The 25,484-nt window shown below is 41.4% G+C and overlaps 1 protein-coding gene across 1 annotated transcript; it reads left to right on the top strand.

The window, feature by feature from the left end:
* The first annotated feature begins 1,216 nt into the window (after nt 1-1,216).
* Nucleotides 1,217-24,264, top strand: eepd1 (endonuclease/exonuclease/phosphatase family domain containing 1). The gene is made up of 7 exons (XM_053490375.1): nt 1,217-2,064; nt 13,728-13,779; nt 19,262-19,372; nt 19,481-19,615; nt 20,895-21,033; nt 22,338-22,532; nt 23,568-24,264. The coding sequence occupies exons 1-7, from the start codon at nt 1,418-1,420 to the stop codon at nt 23,774-23,776; spliced, it is 1,488 nt and encodes a 495-aa protein (XP_053346350.1). The 5' UTR covers nt 1,217-1,417; the 3' UTR covers nt 23,777-24,264.
* The last annotated feature ends 1,220 nt before the right edge of the window (nt 24,265-25,484 follow it).

Genomic DNA, 25,484 nt, shown 5'->3' with positions numbered 1-25,484 from the left:
GAGAGTAACCAGAGTCCTTTTACATTTATTTACATCCCAGCAGCGTGAAAATGAAGATTCACTAAAGACTGATTATCAAGATTGTCTATACAAATATGAGGAAATATACAAGACCATCAAAGATCAAACTGTCCACTGAAAACTCCAGGATTCAGGTTTGATTCCCACCTCCCACCTGTGTTTATGTCCATGTTCTCCCCGTGCTAGGTAGGTTTCCGCCTACCGTCCAAAGATATACAGGTTAGGCTGTAATTGGCGTTCCCAAATCGCCTGTAGTGTGTGCGTGTATGGCACCCTGTCCATAGTGTACACCCCCGTTGTGCCCTAAGTCTCCTAGAATCTAAGAGTCGTGAGGAGCCTGGAGTCTACCCCAGGAGACTTGGGGCTCGAGGTGGGGTACACCCTGAATGGGGTGCCAATCTATCACAGAGAACACACACATGCTCATTAATACACTACAGGCACGTCTGGGAAAACCAGTTAGCCTAATCTGCATGTCTTTGGACTGTAGGAGGAGACCAGAGTACCTGGAGGAAACCCACCAAGCACAGGGAGAACATGCACACTCCATGGACACAGACCTCGAGGTGGGAATCGAACCTGGATCCTGGAGGTGCGAGGCGACGGTGCTAACCACTAAGCAACTGTGCAACTGACAATATATATATATATATATATATATATATATATATATATATATATATATATATTGTCAGTTGCACAGTTGCTTAGTGGTTAGTGGTTATATATATATATACTTTGGCTCAAAGAACATTGTATCGACTGGTCTTTATTATAATGTTAATTCTGTACCCCTGGTCTAACAGTTATTTAAAGTATTTCCTAGACACTCACTCACTCATTGTCTACAGCTTTATCCTGTATTCAGGTTCACAAGGGGTGAGTCAGGAGACTTAGGGCACAGGGTGGGGTACACCATGGATAAATAGTATAGAAATGCTCTGGAAATTTACAAGAGAGAGAGAGAGAGAGAGAGAGAGAGATCTGAATCCTAAAACAAACATGACTGGACCTTCTGAAATTGTGTAAGAGTTATAGAAAGTCTTTTTTCTGAACAATGTGCTGCACATGTGATCTGAAACATGATGTTTTGCACTGATTGGCTTTCCATAGTGAGCGTCGACGTCATCTTTAACCACGCCCCCTCCTCCTCTGCTTGTCCAGACTTCAGAGAGCCTGAGCTTGTTTAGTTTGAGTGTGTGAGTGCGAGTCCACTCAAGAGCTGACACACACACACACAGACACTGCAGTGGAGACGGAAAGTGCAGAACAGACAGATAGATAGAGAGAGACCGCGCGCTTTTACGCATCATCATCCTCCTCCTCCTCCTCATCACCCCAGTGCGGCTCTTATGCGAGCTGCGGCGTGGCCGGAGAGTGTGAGCGCGCACGGGTCATGGGGGGAAACCTGGGGTGCCACCGCTCGCTCCCGGGGGACCCCGTGGACGCGCGGCAGCGCGGGCGCAAGTTCAGCGCGACCTGCAGCTTCGCGCACGTCTCCGCGCACAACCTCGCGCGCCTGAACGTGAACGCGGCCAGCGAGGAGGAGCTCATGACCCTGCCGGGGGTCAGCCGGGCGGTCGCGCGCGCCATCGTGGAGCACCGCGCGCGCATCGGCGGCTTCCGCAAGGTGGAGGACGTGGCGCTGGTGAGCGGCATCGGGGCCGCCCGGCTGCAGCTCATCAGGCCGGAGATCTGCGTCTCCAGCCGCCGGAGGAGCAGCAACAACAACAACGTTGTCAGCGGCGACCCGCGCAAGGAGCACGAGCGGCACCAGCACCGCGCATCCGTGACGCTCTCGTGGACGCCCTCCAGCCGCCCGAGCTCGCCCGGCGCCGGCGCGCACCCGCAGCTGCACCTGCCCCCCGGCGGACCCGCGCACATGGCGTCCGAGCGGCCCGAGGTGCAGCCGCCGCCGCCGCGCGCGCGCCACGGCAAGCCCGTGCTGCGCGTCGCCACGTGGGACCTGCAGCGCTGCTCCAGCGACAAAGCCAACAACCCGGGGGTCAAAGAGGTGGTGTGCAGGACCCTGCTGGAGCGAGAGTGAGTCTCACACATCACATATAGGGCACTACATAGGGCACTACATAGGGCACAAGTCACACATCTATATATCCAAGTGTGTGTGTTATTTTTTGTTTGTTTGTTGTTGTTGTTGTTGTTGTTGTTTTATCCAATGCAATTGTCATTCCATTTAGTTTGTAAGTCTAGAAGAAAATATTTATTTTTGCAACAGTCATAAATCCATGAATCAGATTAGCACAGTCCAGGGTTCAGGGTTCAGGGTTCGATTCCCACCTGTGTGTATGTCCATGTTCTCCTCATGCTTGGTGGGTTTCCTCCGGGTGCTCCGGTTTCCTCCCGAAGATATGCAGGTTAGGCTTTAGTTGGCATTCCTAAAATGCCAATAGTGTGTGTGTGCCTGTGTGTGTGGCATTGTGGTGGATTGGCACCCCGTCCATAGTGTAGCCCCCTGAGTGCCGTAAGTCTCCTAGGATAGGCTCCAGGCCATATATACAGTATATATATAGTAAGTAAATAATTGGCTACTCTAATGTAGTGCACTATATGTCAAATAGGGACTTATGATATATATGGTGTGTGTTTATGTATATACAGTATATAGATGTATAGATATATATATCCAAAGTATACTCTACTGGCCAAAAGTTTGGACACACCTTGGTGTCTTTCCTGTTGATATCGAGATGTGTTTTGCAAATGCACTTGACACACTACTGTTCTTGCAAGAACTGTTTCAGAACAGCTGACCTTCATGTCTTAAAATAACTTAGTCATTGTTGTTGTTGCTAATTAATTTGTGTAAAAAAAACACAATTGTAGAACAAAAAATCCAAACTTGTGTCCAAACTTTGACTGGTACTGCATGTGCACAGTTAGAAGACTTTAAAAAAAAACACACACACACAACTAAACATTGTCCAAAAGGTAGCCTTGAGCACATATACAGAACAAATAAAGCTGAACACACTGCACAGGTTCCTCAAACCCATTACATGGCCTCCATATGGTGCAACTGAAAAGTTATCCCCTCTAAATAACCTACCATTAGTAGTGGGCGGTGAACATATAGTGCCCTAATAGAAATATATTGCACTACATAAAGTGTGGTCTACTTTAGTACCCTCTAGGGAGGGTGGTTATAGGAAGGTATAGGCCGTAGTTTACTGCATTACATCACTACAGACTCGCTCTTTATTTCGTGCATTATCGTATTTTTCATAGGAATCCCAAAATGCACTAAATACGGCACGTTATCAGGAGAAGTAGGGCGTGTGTGTGTGTTTGTGTTACCGCTCTGGAATGAGATTATCTCAAGCATCGCACAACAGTTCAAATCGTTTTAACAGAGACAGAAAGACAGAGAGAGAGAGTTGATCCTGATGCTCGCTCTACCATTTACCGTTGCTCTTTGTGCCGCGGTGCTTTTGGGAAACCCGACCCCGGTCATCCGTCCAGGAAGACGAGGGTCCAGCCTGGAGTTCACATTGTCCTTTTTTGCTTTTTATAACTCGCGCAAACAGGAAGATCAGCAGGCGCTTGTTCAAGTGTGATTTATTTATTTATTTATTTATTTATTTTTAATGGATACTTTCATGCGTTTGATGTTTGTTGTCTCGAATTTTGCTCACACAGGATGTCACTGAGGAGCAGCCCTCAACCACTTTGCCTTACTTAGCAGGATTTATTGCCTACAAATATGTGTGTGTGTGGTGTGCATGTGTGAAGGAGCGTGTCTCTATACATAGTCGAAGGTTGTCTGGTTTGTGTTACAGCCGAGCATGTTCCAGCGAAGCGTCTCGCACGATTTAACTCTGGTGCGGTGGTAAAAATGATGGTGTGTAAACTTTTATGCTTATACTTTATACACCTTAATGCGTAAAGTTTAATCGTCGCGGTGAAGCCTAGAGATGTTAATTTGAGTGTTTATGGAAGGAGTCTCCAGTGTCAGCGATTTTTAGGACGGTGAAGCTGTAAGTTTTCCAAAACAGAAAAGTCTTCAGAAAAGAGCGAACTTTTAATGAAGGTCACAAGACACTACATATAACTTTATGCAGGTAAAAAGTATAAAGTTCGTTTATTTGTTTGTATGAATAAATAAAAACTTTATTTGGTATAAGAGGAATAAAACACACCAAAATGTATGCTTATTGGAAAAGACTCCACTTCAAGATGGAAACTGGAAATTCAAATCTTCTTCACTAATCTAAAAAATTATTGGCGCCCCTTGCGTTTCCCGCTTCTCTTTGTAAATCCAGAATAAGGAATTTTCTCCTCGTTCTCAAGACCCCCAATGTTTCCTCACCTTCAACACAGTCCTCAGGTTAAGACAGGAAGCTGGGACGGTCATGTCCAAAGCTAGATGTCATGTGAGTGAGACATGACATGACCTTATATTGGTGTCGGGTTGTCTTAAGGTCCGGGTCATAGATCTGAAATCAAGGGCAGGTTCGTTCTGACCTGGAGTAGCCTCGATCTTTGGGCCGTTTACGTATTACATGGCAGAACACACACACACCACTCCCTGATGTGTACAGGCCAAAGGGAAACCTGGTAACAAACAGTCCGTTTGGAGGTTACATGAGTTCAGTGCTTAGAGAAAGCACTGGAGACACTTACTCATAAATGTCCTAGAGTAACCCCGCGCACACAGGCGCACACACACACACTTGCACGCATGCGCACATCCTGAAAGACAAACAGCCTGATTCATTTCCATAATGCTGTTAGCTCTGACTCTGTTTGCCCACATCACTTGTGCGTCTGTCCTGTGATATTTGGACAGTGACGAGGACCGGCTCGCTCCCCTCTCCTCCCCCCCTCGGGCGTGTCCTGATTAGCCGTTAAATGAGATATAGAGTGGCCTATGATGCATCATTGTTGAGATCTGGATTCTGATTGGGCAGAAGGTTGAATCGTTTCAGCGGGCTCTAACGCTGACTTGTTTTTCAAGGCGTTGCACAAAATTCGGTGTAACTGTAAATGGATAAATAAGAGAGGAATTAACACGCCAGGGCACGCTTTTATAGAAAACAAATCAACTTTGGCATGGGAAATACCTCCCTCGTTACACCACTCCGCTGTTGATGGTTTTTCCATAACAGCATGCTTCCAAAAAATGTTTTCCACCGTATATATAGTGAGAGAGAGGGAGAGTAAAGCTGATGTGCTCTTGTGATGAAGAGCAAAACCATCCAACAGGCAGCAAAAAGACATCTGTCTTCTTAAGATCATTATTTTAGGAATCTCCAAAGAAGTGATGTTTCATGCTCTCAGAACTGAAATGAAGTGTGAAAAGCCTAAGTGTATTTATTCTCACTCCATGTTAAAAATCGATGTGTCAGGATAACACCTCAAGTGGTTTTGTCCGTCAACGTGCCTTAAATGTTCTGGTCACTTACAGCCTGAACTGCTGAACTCACCCAAATAAATGCAAAAGAAAGGGAAATGCGCCGAGTGATTTTCAAAACATGTCCCTGCACCACCCAAGGGATTTTGCCAAAAAGCAGTTTGGAGAAACTAACATCAATTAAATCCCGATATCGCAAGTCGCCGCTTCTTCATTTCGGTCTCGTCTGCCTGCTGAAACTCCTGCTGAAATAAGGAAGCTCGGAGGTAACCCGAGGTCAAGGCTGATTTAAATCTTATGGACTAGCTTTTTTTTTTTTTTTGATGAAGCACATATCAAGTAAAGCGAACCTGTAGGTGATTATCGGCCATCCGTCATCACTCTGATTAGATCAGTCCAATCAGCGTAATGATCAAATCAGTGTGATTGTGTTAGCCATGGGGGTGGGGCCGTCTAAACAAGGCAGGTGGGGGGGTTTGATTGATTTTAAACATCGAGACATTCCTGACCGGAGGTTGAGTTTAGTGGGCAATGGGAGGCCATAAGTGCGAAACAAACAAACAAAAAAAAATCCGAAAACACAACTCCAAACAATTTAGCTGACTCTTTTTGTTTGTAAACATGTGGTTATTTCTATTAAAGGTGGCTGTATATTTGTACACCCAGGACTCTCAACGCTGGTCGGTTTGAGGTTTTCCTGACTGATGAGCTTATTATTTAGCTCTTAATGTGTTAGACTTGGTGTATCTTCAGACCCAGGACTGGAGGTAGCAATCTGTTTGTACGGAAGGAATGCAGCACTTGCGGTGTTGGTGGTGAGGTTGGTATTGTTGCTGATGATTATGATATCATGTCACAAGTCCTTGAGAGGAAGTTCTTATCTGGGCGTCACTTCACAGTTCGATCATAAATCATTTTCCTTTTTCAAAATCAAAACGTGTAACTGTTTATAACCCAGGACTTTTGTGCAGTTTATAAAGATGAGGATTAGAGTTAATTACACTACACTATTGTACACTATTAAATACACTATTGGCCCAAACACCAGGATTAGGGGTTTGAATCTTGCCTTAAGTCTGTGTGTGTGTGTTTGGAGGTTGCATGTTCTCCCTGGGCATTGTGCTCCAGTCTCCCGCAGTCCAAAGACACGACTACAAGCAATTTGGAAACACCATTTAGCTTACAGAGTATGATAAGGTGTGTGGGAGTTCCTGGGATAGTTTCCAGGCTCAGGGATAAGCAGCATGGAAAATCGATAGATAAAAGTTATTGACAGTTAATTGGTGGAAAATTGAGTGCAAAACAGTTCGTAGGAAGTGCGGCACGAAGATTCAGCAGACAATAACCTCTTTTGCACCAAAGTGAACCAGGTGCTAGTTCAAGTCTGGTGTTAGTGGCGGTTCAGAGATGGGTCAATAGCGAACCTCTCAAGAACTGGATTTGTTTTTCCATGGGCTAGCGTGTCATGTCTAGAGGCAGTGCTATTGGCAAAAAAACAAAATGCTAGCAGCAAGCACAAGAACAACATTCACGAACTTCAACATGGCTTTGCGAGCATTGTAGTCCGGGAAAGTATTGGTGCTGCGATGGAACGGTGCTTTGGCTGTCTGAAAACAAAAAAACTGGCTCAAAATTGGGCACTGGCTCCAAACTACCACATTAGGGGAAAAAGGGTTAAGAACATCCACAGCCATCTTTACACTTTTTGTATGTTACCCTACAGTGTAACCTGATGGTGATCTTTATCTTGTATCCACGTGATCCATCCTCAGCAACAGCGAGCGATTTTCAGGTGATGAAAAACGATTGCAATCAAATAAGTGGCCCGGAACTAACCGATGTGTCAAGGCAAACAGCCCTCGGTGTGTTGAAAGGGCGCTGAACGCGAGTATTTACCTCTACAGTATCCTGGTGAAGATTATTCCCTAAAGCGAGACCGAGACTTGGGAATAATGTTTTGAGCATCCACAGCGATCTTTAAGGAATCTCTTTATCCCCGTTGGTGCACATTGTGTACCAGCTTCATCTTCTCGAGTGCAGAGTGAGCAGGCGTACGTAAATCAGTCTCTCGTGGTCTGCCAGCACCCCTGCAGCTGCCCTGGGTAACAAAAGAGCTAGAAAAGTTTCTCATGATACTGCTGCAGTCAGTAACTGATTAAATGCATGCTGAATTTATTACGTGTGAAAATCAGGAGGATCTCAAGTCCAATGCTAAGATAAGGCTGCCTACAACTCACCAGCAAACACACACACACACACATATATTTACAGAGGCATGCATTTCTGAACTTCCTGTTTGTTCTAGAAACAGGATCCGCATGTAATCGTTAACAAGACTGAGGAAAGAGAAGTGATGATGCAGTTTCCCCTTCGCTCTCCGAGCACAACAGCGTTACCTAAGAGACCGTCTCTGTTGGTGGTGTTTGCGATTCGGCCCGAGCTGCGTTCCTCAGAATTCCCTGACGCGATGAAGCTTTTTCACTTCTGTTTTTTTTTTGGGGGGAAAGCCGTTTCATAATAATAACGCACGTCTTTGGCTAAGGAAAATGCTGATATATCATTTTTACGCTCTGTGCTTGTCTGTGAACTATCATAACCCCATCCCTGTGATATTTTACTGTTCAAGGCTCCTTTGTGATCATATGCAGGACCTGATGTCTCAATTCCTCAATTCATTTCTCTTACATTCACTTTTCCTCCTCTAAAAATTTCCTTCTTTCCACCTGAAGGAGTCGAGAATTTCAGCCGTCTGTGACAGGAATAACATTAGCCAGACTAGCACAGCGTAGATGAGTCGTGACTAAGAGCTGACTAGGCTACTAAACTACTTTTTAACTAATGATTCATGTTTAAATTACAGCAAGTCATTAGGGTTTCTTGAAACACTCAGAAATGTGTTTTCTCATCTTCCAAAAATTTTAGTTAGATTAGCGTTTGTATATACAGTGACCGAGCTTCAACAACAAAGCAGTTTGTTTGCTAGTTTTCACTTCCTGTTTGTTTTTACTGATTAATCTTCACTTGAGAATTAACTTCAATTTCCTACATAAATAAAATACATTTGCTATGCTGCTTTTCATTTGCTAGTTGACTTTTTTAGTAGAAAGGTTTATTGTTTAACTTGCTAGTTAGCTGACTTTTGCTAACGTTTTTTTTTTTCATGTGCTAGCATGCTTTCTGTTGTTGTTGTGGTTGTTTAGGACACGTTTTTTTAATTTGTCAAAGATGAGAAGATTACCACTGAGCCACAGAGTGTAATTTTTTGTTTTTATTTTTTACTCATGCTAGTTTGTTTTTCCCATGCGAATTAGTTGTCCCTTGCTAATAGTTTTTTTTTTTTCCATGATAGTTTGTTTTTCGGCAGCACAGTGGCTTAGTGGTTAGCACTGTCGCCTTCTATCTCCAGGGTTGAGGGTTCGATTCTCTCCTAAGTGTGTGCGCATCGCGGTTGGATGTTCTCCCTTTGTTTAGTGGTTTTCCTCTGGGTACTAAGGCTAATTGTCGTTACCTAATCAAATTGTCCTTAGTGTGTGAATGAGCCCCTCGCAATCATATGCAGGACAGGGGCGGGATAATATAATTTACTACAGTATATACTGTAGTAAAATTTGTTATGCATAGCAATCGTTTATATGTAGGTCACTTTTCCTGTGCTGGCTTGTTTTTCCTTTACTAGTTCTCATTTGCTAGGGTTTTGCTACCTGCAAGCCACTTAAGTCAGTTTCAGTTCATATCTTCACAGAATAAAGCAGTATAGACAAAGAGTGCGTAAGTGAGGTAGTTTGGTTTTCCCTTGTTAGTTAGGTTTCTACCTATTAAGAAATGTTACTATGGTATAGAGAGCCATGGTACTTATTTGTTGAGGTAGTTACCTGTACCACACTATGGTACATAGTTCTACCATGGTTCATACTTTAGTACAACAAGTACATGTACCTGGGTTTGATGCATGGTTCTACCATGGCACTATGGAACACATGCCAGGATAATTTAAAAAATATATGTTATGCATGTTTATATACCACAAAGCTAAAGTTTATATAGTATTGTACCATATATTGTTGTATTGTACCATGTTTCCCCCAAAACCTATTGTACCATGTTGTCCCCAAAACTTCAGAAAACTTGGTTTCACGGTGGTATCTTTTCAACTGCCAAGGCCCTACAGTGGTACAGTGGCATTTTACACATTATAGTAAAAATTAATACACAATACGGTACTTTGTCGAATACCATAGTACTTCTTGGGCACCACAGGAGCACCACAGGAGCTACCAAAGTTCCAAAAATATAATACAATACTGCCTGTACTGTACTACACCATACTAGTAGCATATACTAACAGATCTAATATGGTACAGTGTGTACAAACATACCATATTAGATACCAGCTAAGAGTTTTTTAGGAACTACGGCACCCGATAAGTACTATTGCATTCATCAAAGTACAGTGGTACACATTGTAGTAGTACCATAGTAGCCACTGGAGTGCCTTAGTATCCACCCTGATACTCTATAATGGCTGAAGTACCATGGTAATGTTATGGTATATTATGGTATGTACTATACTATATTTCCCTTAATTTTTTTAGCATTTTACATTTTAGTTTTTTTTTTTTTTTGAGGGGTTTCAAGGTGCAAGCAGTTCAGACATCAGCAGAACATTCCTTACAGCTGTAATCTCTTCTCTTGCTGCTGAAGGTGTAACGCGGTTCAATTTATCGATCTTTAGCAAAGTCTCTCCTGATAAAACACGCTGATGTAAGTAGGGCAGAGTTCAGAGTGACCTGAGCACCTCTTCCAAAGCAAACAAGCTGCTTGCTTCTAAAAGGACACTTCACCAAACCTTCCTCCTGTTATCCTTTTCGTGCCATCGGGAGCAAACCCGTGCTGCAACGTGACCTGCTTGTGACTGCAGAAGCTGGAGCTGCCCAGGGGGGGGAAATATGGATTTCATTTAAAGCTCTTGGGTTATTCTATGTGAGAGAGTAGAAAGTCTGCGTGAGAAATTTTTGCTTTGGCTTTTTCGGTTCAGTGTTCCTCTACATGTAGGTGTTCATGATTTGCTCCTGAAGTATTGATGTCAGGTTCACATTACTTCTGAATGTTCATGTATTCAATCGAGACCCTTTATCGGAAATGACCCATATAGAAAATGGATTTTTATTTCCTTTAAACTTTACTTTTCTGACCTGGATAATGAAGTTTAGAAATCAGCCTATTTTCTATGTAAAACAGGCAAATCTGTGCGTTTTTATTTACATAAGATCTGAAGAAGAAAAAAAACAACAACATATGAATCAAGATTTACATGTGTTTCTACTAAAGTTATACAAAAATCAACAACAATGTTTAGAAGTGAGTAGTTTTTCTGAGGTTTGCAACTGTAATGCAAATCACTTTGATGTATCAGCCTCCAGATGTTCCAGTAGTCTGCCATCATGTTTTCATTATACGCTTCTTTTTGGTAGCGGCGTTCAAAGTCCAGTATGCGGAAATATGCATTGTAGCCTTGACGCATTTTAGCAGATGTACATTTTCACAGAGTACTTTTCCACTCTAGTCTCGATAAACTGGCCACATAAATAGCAGAATGCGTCTGGAGAACGCTCGCAGCTTCTTTAATAATAAGCCATCTATAATAATAATAATAATAATAATCATAAATTTTATTTATTTAAGGGCACTTTACATTTGACATAAAAGATAAGAAACTAAAGACAGTGTTTAAAGAATTAACAGAATAATAATAATAATAAATGATAGACAATTAATCCGCAAGATTAAATATAGTTTAATAAGAAATAAAAATAAAGTAAAATTAATAATTGAATTGTGTATATATAAAGGTCAAATCACTAATGTACTATAGGTAACAAAAATAAATACATTTATATAAAACAGATATTAAAGCTGATATGTTAATTTATAAAGACGAGTCTTGGCAGCTGCTTTAAACTCAAAGATGGAATTACAGTGTCAGACTCGAATATTTATCTCTAATAAATGTAAATAGCTGGAACTAAACTGAAGTGGTGAGTGCTCTGCCCCTCCCTCTACAGGTATTACTATGGAAAGTTCTAGAAAATTCTGGAAGGTTCCTGAACATTCTCAGTAAACTACACAGCACTGAATCTGCTTGGAATGTTCTGGAAAATGGGTATATGTGAACATTTCATTACCCAGGTCACAAAAGCGAAGTTTTAAGAGATAAATAGGTATTTTTCTGTATACTTTAGGCATAAACAATTGTGAAATAAGACTTTTTACCCAGGAACAGGAAAAAGTAAAAACAAAAATGTGTTGGATTCTGTAATCCATTAAACAATATACTTCATACACTGTAGTTTTCTTCAGATTTTGGAAGTACATTTAATTCATTCTGTACACAAGTACATATTTATATTTACGTTTAAATGCTCTAGTCCAGAGAGACTTACAGAAGTACAGTTTGTTGTTTCCATCATCACACTGGGTTGCTAGGTTACCAACCAAGTACCATCAGTCAAACACTCTTGGGAAGTTTATTTTGTTGCCATATCCGTCTCTTATTGAGTACTTTTATTAGAGGTACTAATTCTTTATTTTACTCCACTACATTCCACAGCAAATATCAAATATTACTTAAGTAAAAGTAGACGTCCTCCAGTGTACTTGAGTAAAAGTACAAAAGCACAAGTCTCAACAGTACAGGGCTTGTATTAGATCAGTAGGCTTTTTCATAGTCAAAACTTTCGCTCACGTGTACAGTGACTTTTGTCGCTGTCTGTACTTTTTACTTAACTACATTTTTGCATGCCATTGCCTTACATAACTACAGTGGTGTGTACAGTAGTTTTTAAAGCAGGAATTTTGCCACCTGCTGACTATTAAGCGTAACTGCGTGACTTGCCTTTCCTTTTAACAACGCCTAATAACACTAGAGGTGATTACAACCAGCCCTGCTTTGGATTTTAGACAGTGACAAAAACAGCACGTGAGCGAAATAGTTTCGACTATCAAACAGACTACTGTGAGTAAATACAAGTCATGTATTTTTGATACTTATGGCAGTTCGACCCAATGTTTACTCAAGTACATTGGAGGATGTCTACCTTCACTTAAAAAAAAAAAAAAAGAAAAATTTAAATTTTATTTGTCACATACACAGTCATACACAGTACGATATGCAGTGAAATGCTTATACGACCGCCAGTGACCTTAAAAATGTAAAAACAAGAAATAGGAAAGAGAAATAAATAGCTGAAACTATAAGAAAGTAGAACAAAATATAAAAAATTTTACAAATATATAAGAAATATAAAACCTGTACAGAAGACAATATAACAAATTTAAATGGAAATAAAAATGGACGTAATATTTGCCCTAGGGAATCTCTACTTTTCCAGGATTTGTGTACTTTTATTGCTGAAATTAGACCAGGTACAGCTAACGTCTTGAGTTCCATCCATCACTTGACCATGTTTTTTTTTCCTTATTCTGAAAACTCTATCCTATAATACTGTCTCTTTTAAAGTTGAATCACATTTACTGAGATGTGCATTCAACTTGACATTTATGGACAAAAATCAACGACAAGATGGACCTAAATTTTCCAATAATGCCATGTGCAGAAGTGTTTAGAGCATTTTACCCATGATTGTTTTTTGTTTTTCCTCCTCCTCTATGCATTTAAGAATGCCACGCGTATTTTATGTAGTTACAGCTAGATTTACTGCTTTGGACCATCCATTAGTTCCTGTTTTCACTTGTGTTAAAGCAGCTGTAAACAGGTGTTACCCCGCCGGGTTGTCTCTTTAAGCTAATAAGAACCACGAGAACTGAGATAAGAATTGATAAGCTCTGCTTTATTATCCTCTCAGGGAAATTTGCCTCGGGCTTGTAGGACAACACACACAATAATACATCCACATGTTGACAGAATAGAAGATAATAAGGAACAATTGATCTACAGTTAAATATTGATTATATAAATGTACTAATTTAAAATGTTTAACGTCAGATCAAGACGGATGAATGATTTGTTTTTGTGCAGTCAGCTGCTCTGGTCTTTTTCATTTTTTTTTTATTACTTGGTGAGCGATGATGTGAAAGCGGGTCAGTGTGAAAGCGGATGATTATCCCGAGCTGCACTTTGCTCCGTCAGGACGACAATCGAAGACAAACAGATCTTTATCACGATCATAAATATTACATAAATATTGACTTGGTGCTGATCTGTTTGCTGCTTTATTTTTGTTCAATTAACTCTAAGATGAAATGGCTTTAATGTTTTTACAGAGCAGAAAATAAGCTGTCTTTCTCTTTTGTCTTTCTCTCTTTTTCTTTTTTTTAGTATCAAGTTGCTAGCCGTACAGGACCTGGCCGATCAGCAAGCGCTGGATAAGGTATTGCTGCCCATTACAAACACTTCTCACCTGAGAGTTAGAGATAGTAAGAAAATTAATGTGACCTGTAGAAAAATAAATAAATAAAACCAAGGCCTATCGCATTTAGAAAATAAAGCACGAAGCTTTTAAAGGAGCTGTCACAATGATGCATTTAAAGGAGTAAATAATGCAGTGCTGTTCGACTTTATTTGTACTGTCTGGAGTAGGAACCTGATTCTGTAGTGAGAGTTTGGGAGTTTAATCCATTAATAAACATAATATGATAAATTATTGCTTTAAGTGACTATATATGGATCTGGATTTAATTCCTGATGTCCAAATAGACTAAACAAGAAAATCTATTTGTTTGTTTGTTTGTTTGTTTATTTAAAAAAACATGAAGTTACATCCTTGACCTTTGAAATCTGACCAACATGCTACCACTGGAGACTCCTTCCAAGAAGTATTTAATTTCATAAACGTTTGCGCACAAAAAAACACAATACACACTAAGGGTCCATATTAGTGTTTGTTTTTTAAATTCTCTTACAAATCAAAACAAACTTTTAACTGCCGGCCAACGTGTGAATAGTTTACAGTGCACCACCTGTAGGATTATAAAGGAAATGCAAATGCGTTTTAACACCCTGTTTCTATTTCTATTCCAAAATTCTATTTTGGTGTCAGTGTGGATGGAAATGAATTGCCACACAATCAAATCGTGAATTTTAACTGAATATTATATATAACTATATATATCTTTTTTTTTTTTATCCCCCATCTTTAATACACACCATCAAAATGCAAAATGAGCTGTTGCTATGGAAACCATAATGTATAAGAACAATTGTGGTACTTTAGTGCGTAACTTCTGACCAATCAGAACACGAAGAATTCAGCAGCACTGAGATTATAATAACTGATAGAGGATCAGTTTCTGCTCGGAGCGGGAAAGGTGAGAGCACTAGACACGAGTGTGTTTCTGTGCTGACAGATGAGGGTGCATTCTTCATCTCTATAATTTAAAAGTTCTCACTCTCTCTCTCTCGAGCGTGTCACTCTGGTTTAGTGTGGCTCGTTGCTATTTCCGAGATGGAATTTGTGCGCGAGCCGTGCATGTCCACTAGAAGCCGGTCATCTATAAATACCATGGCTTTTACTCTGTGTCTGTACTCCACCATGCTTTTAAATGATGAAAAAGACCAGCTTTGACCGTACACTGTCCATCATTACACACTGCTCGTGAAGCTGCGGAGGCCAGAGCGTGTGATTTCTACATCATTCTTCATGACTGAATAAATACAGCGATATGAAGTCACACTGGTGTCGAAGATGAGAGAGTGTTTCACTTCATAATTCACTTTACCATGGAAATAATGTGAGAGACGTTCACCAGCTATAATAGACAGGTGCATTGTGGGATGTAGACACGACTTTATGGGTTAGATAAGAGCTTTAAAGGTTAGAGAGGGCAATTAATAATGAACTGTCTCTGAAAATGGTGTGTGTGTCAATCTGCCATCTGCATGAAGCCTGCGTGGTGATTAAGTAGGTCAGCAGAGCAGTGTGTGTGTGTGTGTGTGTGTGTGTGTGTGTGTGTGTGTGTGTGTGTGTGTGAGATAGAGAGAGGGAGATCTGCTCCTTATGGACACGTCCCAAATCTCTCCATTCTCCCTTTTTTGTTTTCTTTCTCACTTCCCTTTGAAGTCCTCTTGTATAATTAATCAGTCACGTCCACACACTCTTTCTCTCTCTTTCTTGTTCTTTATATTGCGTCTCATGCCTTCTTTCACTCTTTTCCCGTTCTCTCCCAGTTTGACTTCTTTCCTTTCCTCTTTCATCCTTTCATTCTCCCTTTCTCTCCATCTCACTCTCCTTCCCTTTTCACCTTCAGTACTTTCATTCCTTTTCCTTTTTTTCTTTATTGTTTCATTACTTTTTTCCCCCTTTAATCTGTCCTGCATCTTTGCTCCTTTTTTTCTCCTTTCATTCCTCGTTCCCTGTTTGTGCTCTGCTCTTCATCTTTCTGCTTTCACACTCTTTCTCTCCGTCTCCCCTCACCTTTCACTCTTCTTCTCGTCCCTGATTGTTGTGCCACACTTTAAAGTCTTCATTCCCCTCCTTCTCTCTGCACTCTTGTCTCCGTCTCTCACATCCCTTAATTATATCCTGACTTCTCACCCTCCTTACACATTCCGGGTTTATTTTTATTTTTTTTAAATCTTGCTCTCCTCTCTCTGTTTCCGCGCTGCACTGCAGTCTGTTGGAGTCACATGGTGTGAGTGTGAGAGACAGAGAGATATTTCACGCTGCATGTTTCTTGTTGTCCTTCTGTTCTGCAGCACTGAGTGCCGTACAGTTTGGTATCGCATTCAGCACTCACAGTAAAGGAGGCGGGGCCTATGTACCTGTCAGTCTCAGTAAAGTGGGCGTGGTCTACTTGCCTGTCATTGCCATTAAAGGAAGAGTAGTGTCCTCTGTTACCTTTTAGTCACAGTAAGGAGGTGTGGCATCTGTATTTCTTGGTCTCATTGAAGTGACCTTTTTGCCATTAGTATCAGTAAAAGAGGCGTGGCCTCTACCTGTCAGTCTCGGGTAAGTTAGCATGGTCTCTGTACCTGTCAGTCCCAGTTAGGGAGGCATCTGTACCTGTCAGTCTCAGTGAAGTAACTGTTTTGCCTGTTAGTATCATTAAGGAAGGCGTGGCCTGTGTACCACTCAGTAAAGGAGGCGTGGCCTGTATACCACTCAGTAAAGGAGGCGTGGCAGGAATACTCACTCACATGTCTCTGTACCCGTCAGGCTCCTTAAAGGACCCTGTGTACCTCTTGGACGCAACGAATGAGGCATGGCCTTTTTATCTGTAACCCTAAGTGAAGGGGGTGTGGCCTCTTTATCTGTAAGCCTCAGTGAAGGGGGTGTGGCCTCTTTATCTGTAAGCCTCAGTGAAGGGGGTGTGGCCTCGTTATCTGTAAGCCTCAGTGAAGGGGGTGTGGCCTCTTTATCTGTAAGCCTCAGTGAAGGGGGTGTGGCCTCGTTATCTGTAAGCCTCAGTGAAGGGGGTGTGGCCTCTTTATCTGTAAGCCTCAGTGAAGGGGGTGTGGCCTCGTTATCTGTAAGCCTCAGTGAAGGGGGTGTGGCCTCTTTATCTGTAAGCCTCAGTAAAGGGGGTGTGGCCTCGTTATCTGTAAGCCTTAGTGAAGGGGGTGTGGCCTCGTTATCTGTAACCCTTAGTGAAGGGGGTGTGGCCTCGTTATCTGTAACCCTTAGTGAAGGGGGTGTGGCCTCGTTATCTGTAACCCTTAGTGAAGGGGGTGTGGCCTCGTTATCTGTAACCCTCAGTGAAGGGGGTGTGGCCTCTTTATCTGTAACCCTTAGTGAAGGGGGTGTGGCCTTTTTATCTGTAAGCCTCAGTGAAGGGGGTGTGGCCTCTTTATCTGTAACCCTTAGTGAAGGGGGTGTGGCCTCGTTATCTGTAACCCTTAGTGAAGGGGGTGTGGCCTCGTTATCTGTAACCCTTAGTGAAGGGGGTGTGGCCTCGTTATCTGTAACCCTTAGTGAAGGGGGTGTGGCCTCTTTTATCTGTAACCCTTAGTGAAGGGGGTGTGGCCTCGTTATCTGTAACCCTTAGTGAAGGGGGTGTGGCCTCTTTTATCTGTAACCCTTAGTGAAGGGGGTGTGGCCTCGTTATCTGTAACCCTCAGTGAAGGGGGTGTGGCCTCGTTATCTGTAAGCCTCAGTGAAGGGGGTGTGGCCGTTTTACCTGTCAGTCTTGCTATTTCTTTGGTAAAGGAGGCGTGTGCAAGACTGAGTCACGCTGTATCACATATTGCCGTTTTAACCAGATGCTCTTTAAAAAAAAAAAAAAAAAAAAAAGGGAAATATGTTTTCCTTGCTCATGATCTAAGCAGCTGTGTAGGTGTGATGGTGAAAACATTTCTAATCTTTTGTTTCCTAATTTAGTCATATATTAACTTTCAGTGCACAAAGTGCGAAATAGGACCGTCTGGAGCTTTATGTAAACACGGTGACACGAAGTGTAAACCGAGGCACGGTAGCAGATTTGAACAGGTGTAGAACAGGACGATAAACACACAGGACTTAATGGAGAACAGCAAACACTCGCTACACTGAAACTCAGCACAATGTAAAGGCAGAATGTTGACGCTGCAAGCTACATGTGACCAAAAGTCTGGCTTGTGTCGGCACTGCTTAAGAAATCATGAACGGCTCACACCAGCGTGGACAAGAATACTAGACACCTTACTTAAAAATATTGAATTAAATATATATTTAAGAGGTAATAGTCCCGCAGCTGAACCCCTTGTTTCCTCACAGTGCTGTGAAACATTTATAATTAATATTCCTTAAAGATCAGCAATTATGTGATACACTTTTAATAAACAACAAGGTGAGGAGAAAAAGGCTTCTTTTTATTCCTTTTTTTTTCCAAAGGATTATTTTGGATTAAAAAACCAATTAGACCTTTTCCCCTATTGTGACCTCATATAAGAATCCATTTTTGCATTACTTTGAAGCTTAGAAACTTCAAAGTAGTGTCTGTGAAGCTTTAATTAATAAGTAAAACTTCAAGGACGGCACTTTAAAGTTTCTAAACTGTTACACTGTTTTTTGTTGTTGTTTTTTTTTGTTTGTTTTTAATGTAGTGTTGTAACTGTAATATAGCCAGAAACTGTTTAGTCTCGTCCTGTTTGTTTATTTGAGAAATGGTTTGTATGGTCCGACACATCTGTAAGTGTGTGTGAGGAATCTTACTGCACCTGTGTGCTGGCTCATATTGCGGGCGGACGTGTGTCCACTAGCGGAGTCTCTGCCAAAGCTCCTTCTCTCCGTCATCACCGATCTATTCCCTTACAGTAACTCGAGCTGTGCGCCACGCAGATTTCTGGGCCGCGATCCATAACGTTTAGCATTAACACATGCTCCAGGCTTTGCATTTGAAAATTGGGGAAACTTTTCAGCGTGTCCCCTGTTTTGTTTTGTTTTTTCATCCCCAAATTGTCGTTGATTTCCGAGTCTGTGTACAACTCCGAGTCATGTGCGGTACTTTTGGAGCAGCAGCAGCTCCATCCTAAATCGCTCCCTCTTTAATCCCTAACTCATTTTTCCTTAAAGATCGCCAGGCCCGAGGGGGAACCTGACTAATTATAGTTATGATCTGGGAAGAGTTTACGTTAAATGTCAAGCGTGTGTGTGTATCAGATTGCTGTGCTGGAGGTGTTGCAGGTTTGAGTTGAGGATTTGGGGAAGATCTGACCCACATTTTATCCACATTCGTCTGCCTGTTAGTCTGAATGGATGTTTGCTTGGGTGTTTACTTTTATTGTGCAATAATCATAATGATGTTAAACTTATTTAATTAGATTTTTGAAAAATAATCACTTTAATGTCACTGTTTATTCCTCACTCAAGTGCACAGTGGAGTTACTTATATTACTGCATGTGTTTTATATCCTTTGTGTGTGTGTGTGTGTTTCAGTTTTGCACAGAGCTCAATCAGCCGACTCTCTCCAGCGTGTGTCATTGGAAAGGCCCTCGTGGTGTGTGGAAATGTGCTGCTTCTGGGAAACCCACTGGGGAGTCCTCTAATGTAAGTGCACCCACACACACACACACTCTCGCATGCATAAAGTATATGAAGTTTGTTGTGTAACTGCTGGTCATTGAGGTTGTGTGTGTGTGTTTTTTTTACATGAAGGGTTCAGAATATTCTGGTTTCCTCTGGGACTCCTCGGCTGGCATCCAGCTGAAAGAGGCCGTGGTTTTGGAGAGCGCTGCTGCTAACGGCAACGGGAACGACGCCCAGCCCAAAGCGTACCTCGGACACTTTTATGTAAGCAGCAGACGCTTTGTCCAAAAGGGCAAGCGAAGGGGGAGTGAGTGCGGTGTGTAACCGAGTGTGTTGTGTTTGTGCGAGTCTGGTAAATGATTCCATTTCTTTAAGGAGTTAAATGCAGATTTAGACGAGCGATCATGCTGAGACAGAGGGGGTTTATCTCGTTTAATTTCATTTCTTTTTGAGATAGCTTGCCAGAAAGGCTGACTCAACCCGAGAAACCACCTGCAGTCATGCACATCATCATCATCATCATCATCATCATCATCATTATTATTAGTGTAATTAGACGTCATTTTCTGTATAATCTTCCACCAGACAGTTCTGCCATATTAACAGTCCCGCCATAAATTACTAATATTGTAAAAGGTTTCAAATGAGACATTACTTACTGTACATTAGGGGAAAAAAAATAGTTTCTCAAAAAAAAGCAGCCAAAATATGATTAAACCATCTCATTCGTTTCACTCTAAAGTCATCATTACAGCACATTTTACAGCACTAAACCTATTACCCAGCAATAAATGTGATTGTATTCATGTGCTTTAACGAGCACATTAAAGCACATGAATACAATCACTTTATATAGAGGCGTTCAAGTCAAACCGGGACTTGTCGCCATCTTGCGGAAGAGGTGCATCTGTTATCGCCGCATCCCCCGTACAGTCCTGATCTCGCTCCGAGCCATTTCCACATGTTTGGGCCAATAAAGGAGTTCCTGGGAGGCCGGTGTTTCAGATGTGAAGTAAGACAGGGTTTTATGGTCACGCGGCCTGGTCAGGGTCACCAGTGGTTTGAATTTGACTGCAAGTTTGTTTATACATTGGAAATAAACCTGATTAAATGTGTTAAGCATGTGCAAACAAAAATAATAACTGTGAAGGATAACAAACAATGCAATGTTCATTTAAACAAATAAAAACCTTTCCAGTTTAGGCCACGCCCACTTCTGGTTTAAATTCGAATACAGATGCAGATGTTTTAAGTGTTAATAGTTTAATGTTAGTAATGTTTCAGTAACATAATAATAATAATAATGTTTCAATACACTGAACATTTAAATAGTGTTTAAAATAAAAAATGCATAAATGTAACATGTTGTGTATATTTTTTTTCTTTAAATAAAATAATAATTTTATTAATAAAAGCTTAATAAAGTTTGTACGATTTTGTTATAATGTAATGTTCACATAAATAAGTTAGCCTTAGAGTTGGTCCATGTCCGATCCTGGCAGTTCACACCCCTCCTGTGTCTTCTGTCTGTTTCTATAACCAGATCGGATCGTCCGAGCTCACCGTAGTCAACGTGCACCTCAAACCTCCACTGGCACCCAAGCAGCAGAATGGGCGGAGCCACAAATCAGAAGAAGCCAAAGCCCATAGGCTGAGCCCTGGAGTGCAGGAGACTCTGAGAGGTTGGTTCTTTGAATGTCCCAGAATGCACTTTGTGGTCTGGGTGTGACCTATTGGCAGTGTGTCAGTGGGCTTAGTTGCACGGCTGGCTTTCTGGACGCTGCTGGTGCTGTTTGTGCTGATGGAGCAGCGGCGATGAGTTAAGCGCAGTGCAGCGTAAGCACACTGACAGGATTTCTCCTCACTTACATAATGTGGTGTTGCTCAGACACTCATCGTGCTTTCTGTTATATAATAAACACGTCTTAATGATCTTAATGAATTACTGCCGTCTCGTTAACACATTTTATTTATTACGAGACACTTTTGTTGTAGGGTATAGATCAATGATTTTTGATATGCACAGCTACACTTTTATCTGTTCCGACATTCATTATGGTTTTTGAGGTTATAATAAAAAAAACAGCATTTATTCTGTTGATGGCTATGACTTTCTTCTTTAGGAATGTTAGCTAACATCAGTTTTATTCACAACTTCACTATTCAGCGACATGTGCAACAGACCTGAAGCCTAAAATAAAGAAACTCAAAGTTAGATATTATTATTAGGAATCTGTATGCTGATTAAAGTTCTATCAACACTTTCCCTGGCAGGAACACAGCAGAAACCAATATTTATACCAGAAAGACAATATTGTCTCCTTTTGATGTGGATGTGAACAGTCACACTTTCGTAAAACTGACAGAGGCCACGCCCACTTTAGTAAAATTGACTGACAGAGGCCACGGCTGCTTTAGTAAGACGGACGGACAGCGGCCACGCCTGCTTTAGGAAGACTGATAGAGGCCACGCCTACTTTAGGAAGACTGATAGAGGCCACGCCTACTTTAGGAAGACTGATAGAGGCCACGCCTACTTTAGGAAGACTGATAGAGGCCACGCCTACTTTAGGAAGACTGACTGACACAAAGGTCACGGATATTTTAATAAGACTGACAGAGACAGAGATCACTCCCACTTTAGTAGAACAATCACAGAAGCCAAGCCTACTTTAGTAAGCGTGACAGACATAGATGCCCCGTCTACTTTAGTAAGATAAAAATTAATGTCATGATGGACACATTGAGGACCTGATAGGACGAGGCTAGAAAGTAGGAGAACTTATTTCTAACATTTTCCTATTATGATGTTTTCATGTTCCTGCTGCATTCTTCATTATTTTTAAGACTTAGTAAGACCTTCATGGTCTTGGTCGGAGTGTGACGGGTGCTATTAAAGATTATAACTTGCATCTTTAAAGCACTAAAACCAATCATTTTAGGATGGCACTAAACCTTGTGCCCTGCGTGTGGCTTCTCTCTGTAGGGGTGAAGAACGTGTTGGTCGTCGGAGGCTTTGGTCTTCCACCAGACAATGCTCAGTTTGAGGCTCTGAAGAAGGAGAAGCTGAGCGCCCTGGTGCCTTCCTCAGTCAACACCAACATCAGCACCAAAGCACCGCAGGGATCCAGCTGCCTGGACAACATCTGGGCCAGCCGGAGCATCAAGAAGCTCTACACAGGTGTGTAAGAACATGGGTGTGGGAATGTTATAGTAAAGGTTCTTATTAGAATCCATAAAAAAAATAGCTGACTAAATTACCTAATTATTGAATTACTACAAGGATAGAAGAATCCAAAACATGGACTCGGCTTTTATACGGCCAGTTTATCTTAATGAACAGATTTATAAAGGTATTAATCTTCGAGAAAGAAAATGATTTGGTCGTTGATGTGTTTTTGTAAAAACACATCAACGTGTCTCCAGTGTCAGGGCTTTAACAAAGTTTGACATGGGAATGTTTTCAGTATTTTGATCTCTATTTGGTGTCATGGGCAACTAGGAAGTGGGTCATTACCCCTGGTGTAGAGGCTTAAATATCTTGGGGTCTTGTTTACAAGTGAGGGGACATTGGAGTGTGAGGTTGGCCAGAGAATTGGGGCAGCAACGGCAATATTGCATTAGCTTCATCGCACCATTGTGACGAAAAAGAGAGTTGAGCCAAAGGGCAAAGCTCTCGATCTACCAGCGATCTTTGTTCCTGCCCTCACCTATGGGCGTGGGCATTGGGTCATGACTTAAAGGACAAGATCATGAATACCGAAAGTGGCCGAAATGAAGGGGATTCTGGCTTTTCCTTTAGAGATGAGATGAGAAGCTCAGTCATCCGTGTGAGACACTGAGTAGATCCGCAGCTCCTTTGCATGGAAAGGAGTCAGTTGAGGAGGTTCGGGCATTTGGCAAGGAAGCCACCAAAGCTGCCATCCTAGGCAGGTGTTCTTGGCATGTCTAACTGGGAGTAGGCTGAGGACTAGGTAGAGCGATTATATCTCGAAACTGGCCTGGGAATGATCCCCCAATCAAGAGTTGGTTGGGTAAAGGGAAGTTTGGGGTTCCCTGCAGGAACTGCTACCCCAGCGACCCAAGTGTTTGAAGAAAGATGGAGTTACATGACATATCTCCTGTTAAATCTGGGTTAGTTAATATCTTTGCTTTAGGCATTTAACACTTGTTGTAAATATCTTTTCACCATGTGTGTATTTGTTTGTGTGTGTAGGTCATTACTTTGTCGTGCGGGAGGGCCTGACCAACCCCTGGATCCCTGATAATTGGTCATGGGGCGGAGTGGCCTCGGAGCATTGTCCCATCATGGCAGAGTTTTACACAGATTGCACAAACGAGCAGATGACGAAGGAGCCTCTGCACAACGGTAGCAGCGTGGCGGTGGTGGAGAGGGATGAAATCACACCCAAACACGAGCGGTGACCCTTGAACTCGGGCTGTGGAGACGGCGTCACGGTGGCATGACATCACTACAGAGAGAGACTGAGATGGACTGAGGCTGCGTCTTTTTTCAGCTATTGTACAGTAGAGATGATTTTAAATGTAGAGAAATAATCAGATATTTAAGGAAATGAGAGAGAGAGATATGTATTATTAAATTTTTAAAATTACACATGTGCTAAAAACTTTTTAATGAAGTACATGGAATAAAGCAATAATGAGAATTTAACTGAAAAAAATGTTCAGTTGACAGAAAGACATTTGTGTAAATTTCCTGTTTAACACTTCCTCCGTTTCAGTAACAAAGAGTCGCAAATTAATATTTTAAATATATCTGAATCAGCACTGCTAAACATTTACAAATATAAAAACAATTCAAGTGTCAAAGATCAACTTCATACCTTCATTCATCAACTTTGTGGTTTCACAAAGTGCTTATATGAGTTACATCATTTTAAATGTAACAAAATTATATAGAAATGTATATTTAATAATCATATAGGGATACATTATTTGTAGATAATCTATTTCCCACAAAAAAAAAAAATGCAGGGAATAGACAATCAAAGGTCAAACGGTAAAGTCCAGCTTGGGCCATGACAGTCACGCTGGTGAGATTTAAAAGCGCACATTATTACACAACTTGTTTCTAAGAATTTAAAGATAAAGGTAAGTTCAGGACACTGAGCTGATGATGTGAATTACCCGTGCATGTGAAAAACCAGGGCGAAACCTAGGTTAAATAATAGATGCAAACATGAATAAAATCAGGAGTGCAGTAGCCCGAACTGCCACCTCTATTTAAATCTAAGAATCCAGATTTTATTGTCCATTCATCTTTTTCACAGTGAATGCAAAACCACATAATTATGTTTACATGAACAGTAGTTCTTTGAAACGGCTAAAATCATTCTGATCCCAACTTAACTGTTTACATGAACACTGATCTGGTAAGATGTGCATTTATATGTTTAAATCAATTAATCTGAATATACCTTTTTGACGTGCATATAGGAATAGGAAGTGATAATTTCCCCCAGCTTTAAGGATAGATCAAGCTTCCCATCTGTTCCGATAAATCCCGCGCTATGCATTGTGATTGGTTTAGGAATTCAGTTTCGTCTATGATTGGCTCACGTTTCACACGTAGTAAATCCTGTAACCAATCAGTGCTACTGTACTTCCTTAGTAAGAGACGCAGTGGATAAAAATGGATGAGGTAAACATGGGTGGAGAAGAGAGAGAATTGTTTGTACTCACTAACAAACGTTTCTCTCCTGGAAACCTGTCAAGTTACATAATGTTGGGGCAAACATGAGCAAAAAGAATACATTTATTCCAGCAAAAGAGACGGGCTTAGATCAAGTGTTTTTCATTGGTAGTATTTACCTGTGGATTATTAAATGTTTACACACACTTTCCATCGAAAAACCCATGTCAGACTACTCTGATTAAGATGCACTTTTATTCCGATTGGTGAAGCAGGGTGGTGGTAGCATCAGTGGTGAAGCATCATCCTTGGCCCACTGCAGACTAATCCCTCTCTACAAACTCCTTTCTTCTATGTCAGTGCAGCATCCTGGTTTTAAATGATGTAGAATGGTTAATACATTAAATAATGAACCATAGGAATTTTAGATTTGATTTTTTTAGAATGACTGACGCCTGACAGAAGGACTAACTTTCCTGG

Source organism: Clarias gariepinus, chromosome 28 (genome assembly GCF_024256425.1).
Source record: "Clarias gariepinus isolate MV-2021 ecotype Netherlands chromosome 28, CGAR_prim_01v2, whole genome shotgun sequence".
Lineage (NCBI taxonomy): Eukaryota > Metazoa > Chordata > Actinopteri > Siluriformes > Clariidae > Clarias > Clarias gariepinus.
Note: the sequence above shows the minus strand (reverse complement) of the source record. Positions and strands in the feature narration are given on the sequence as shown.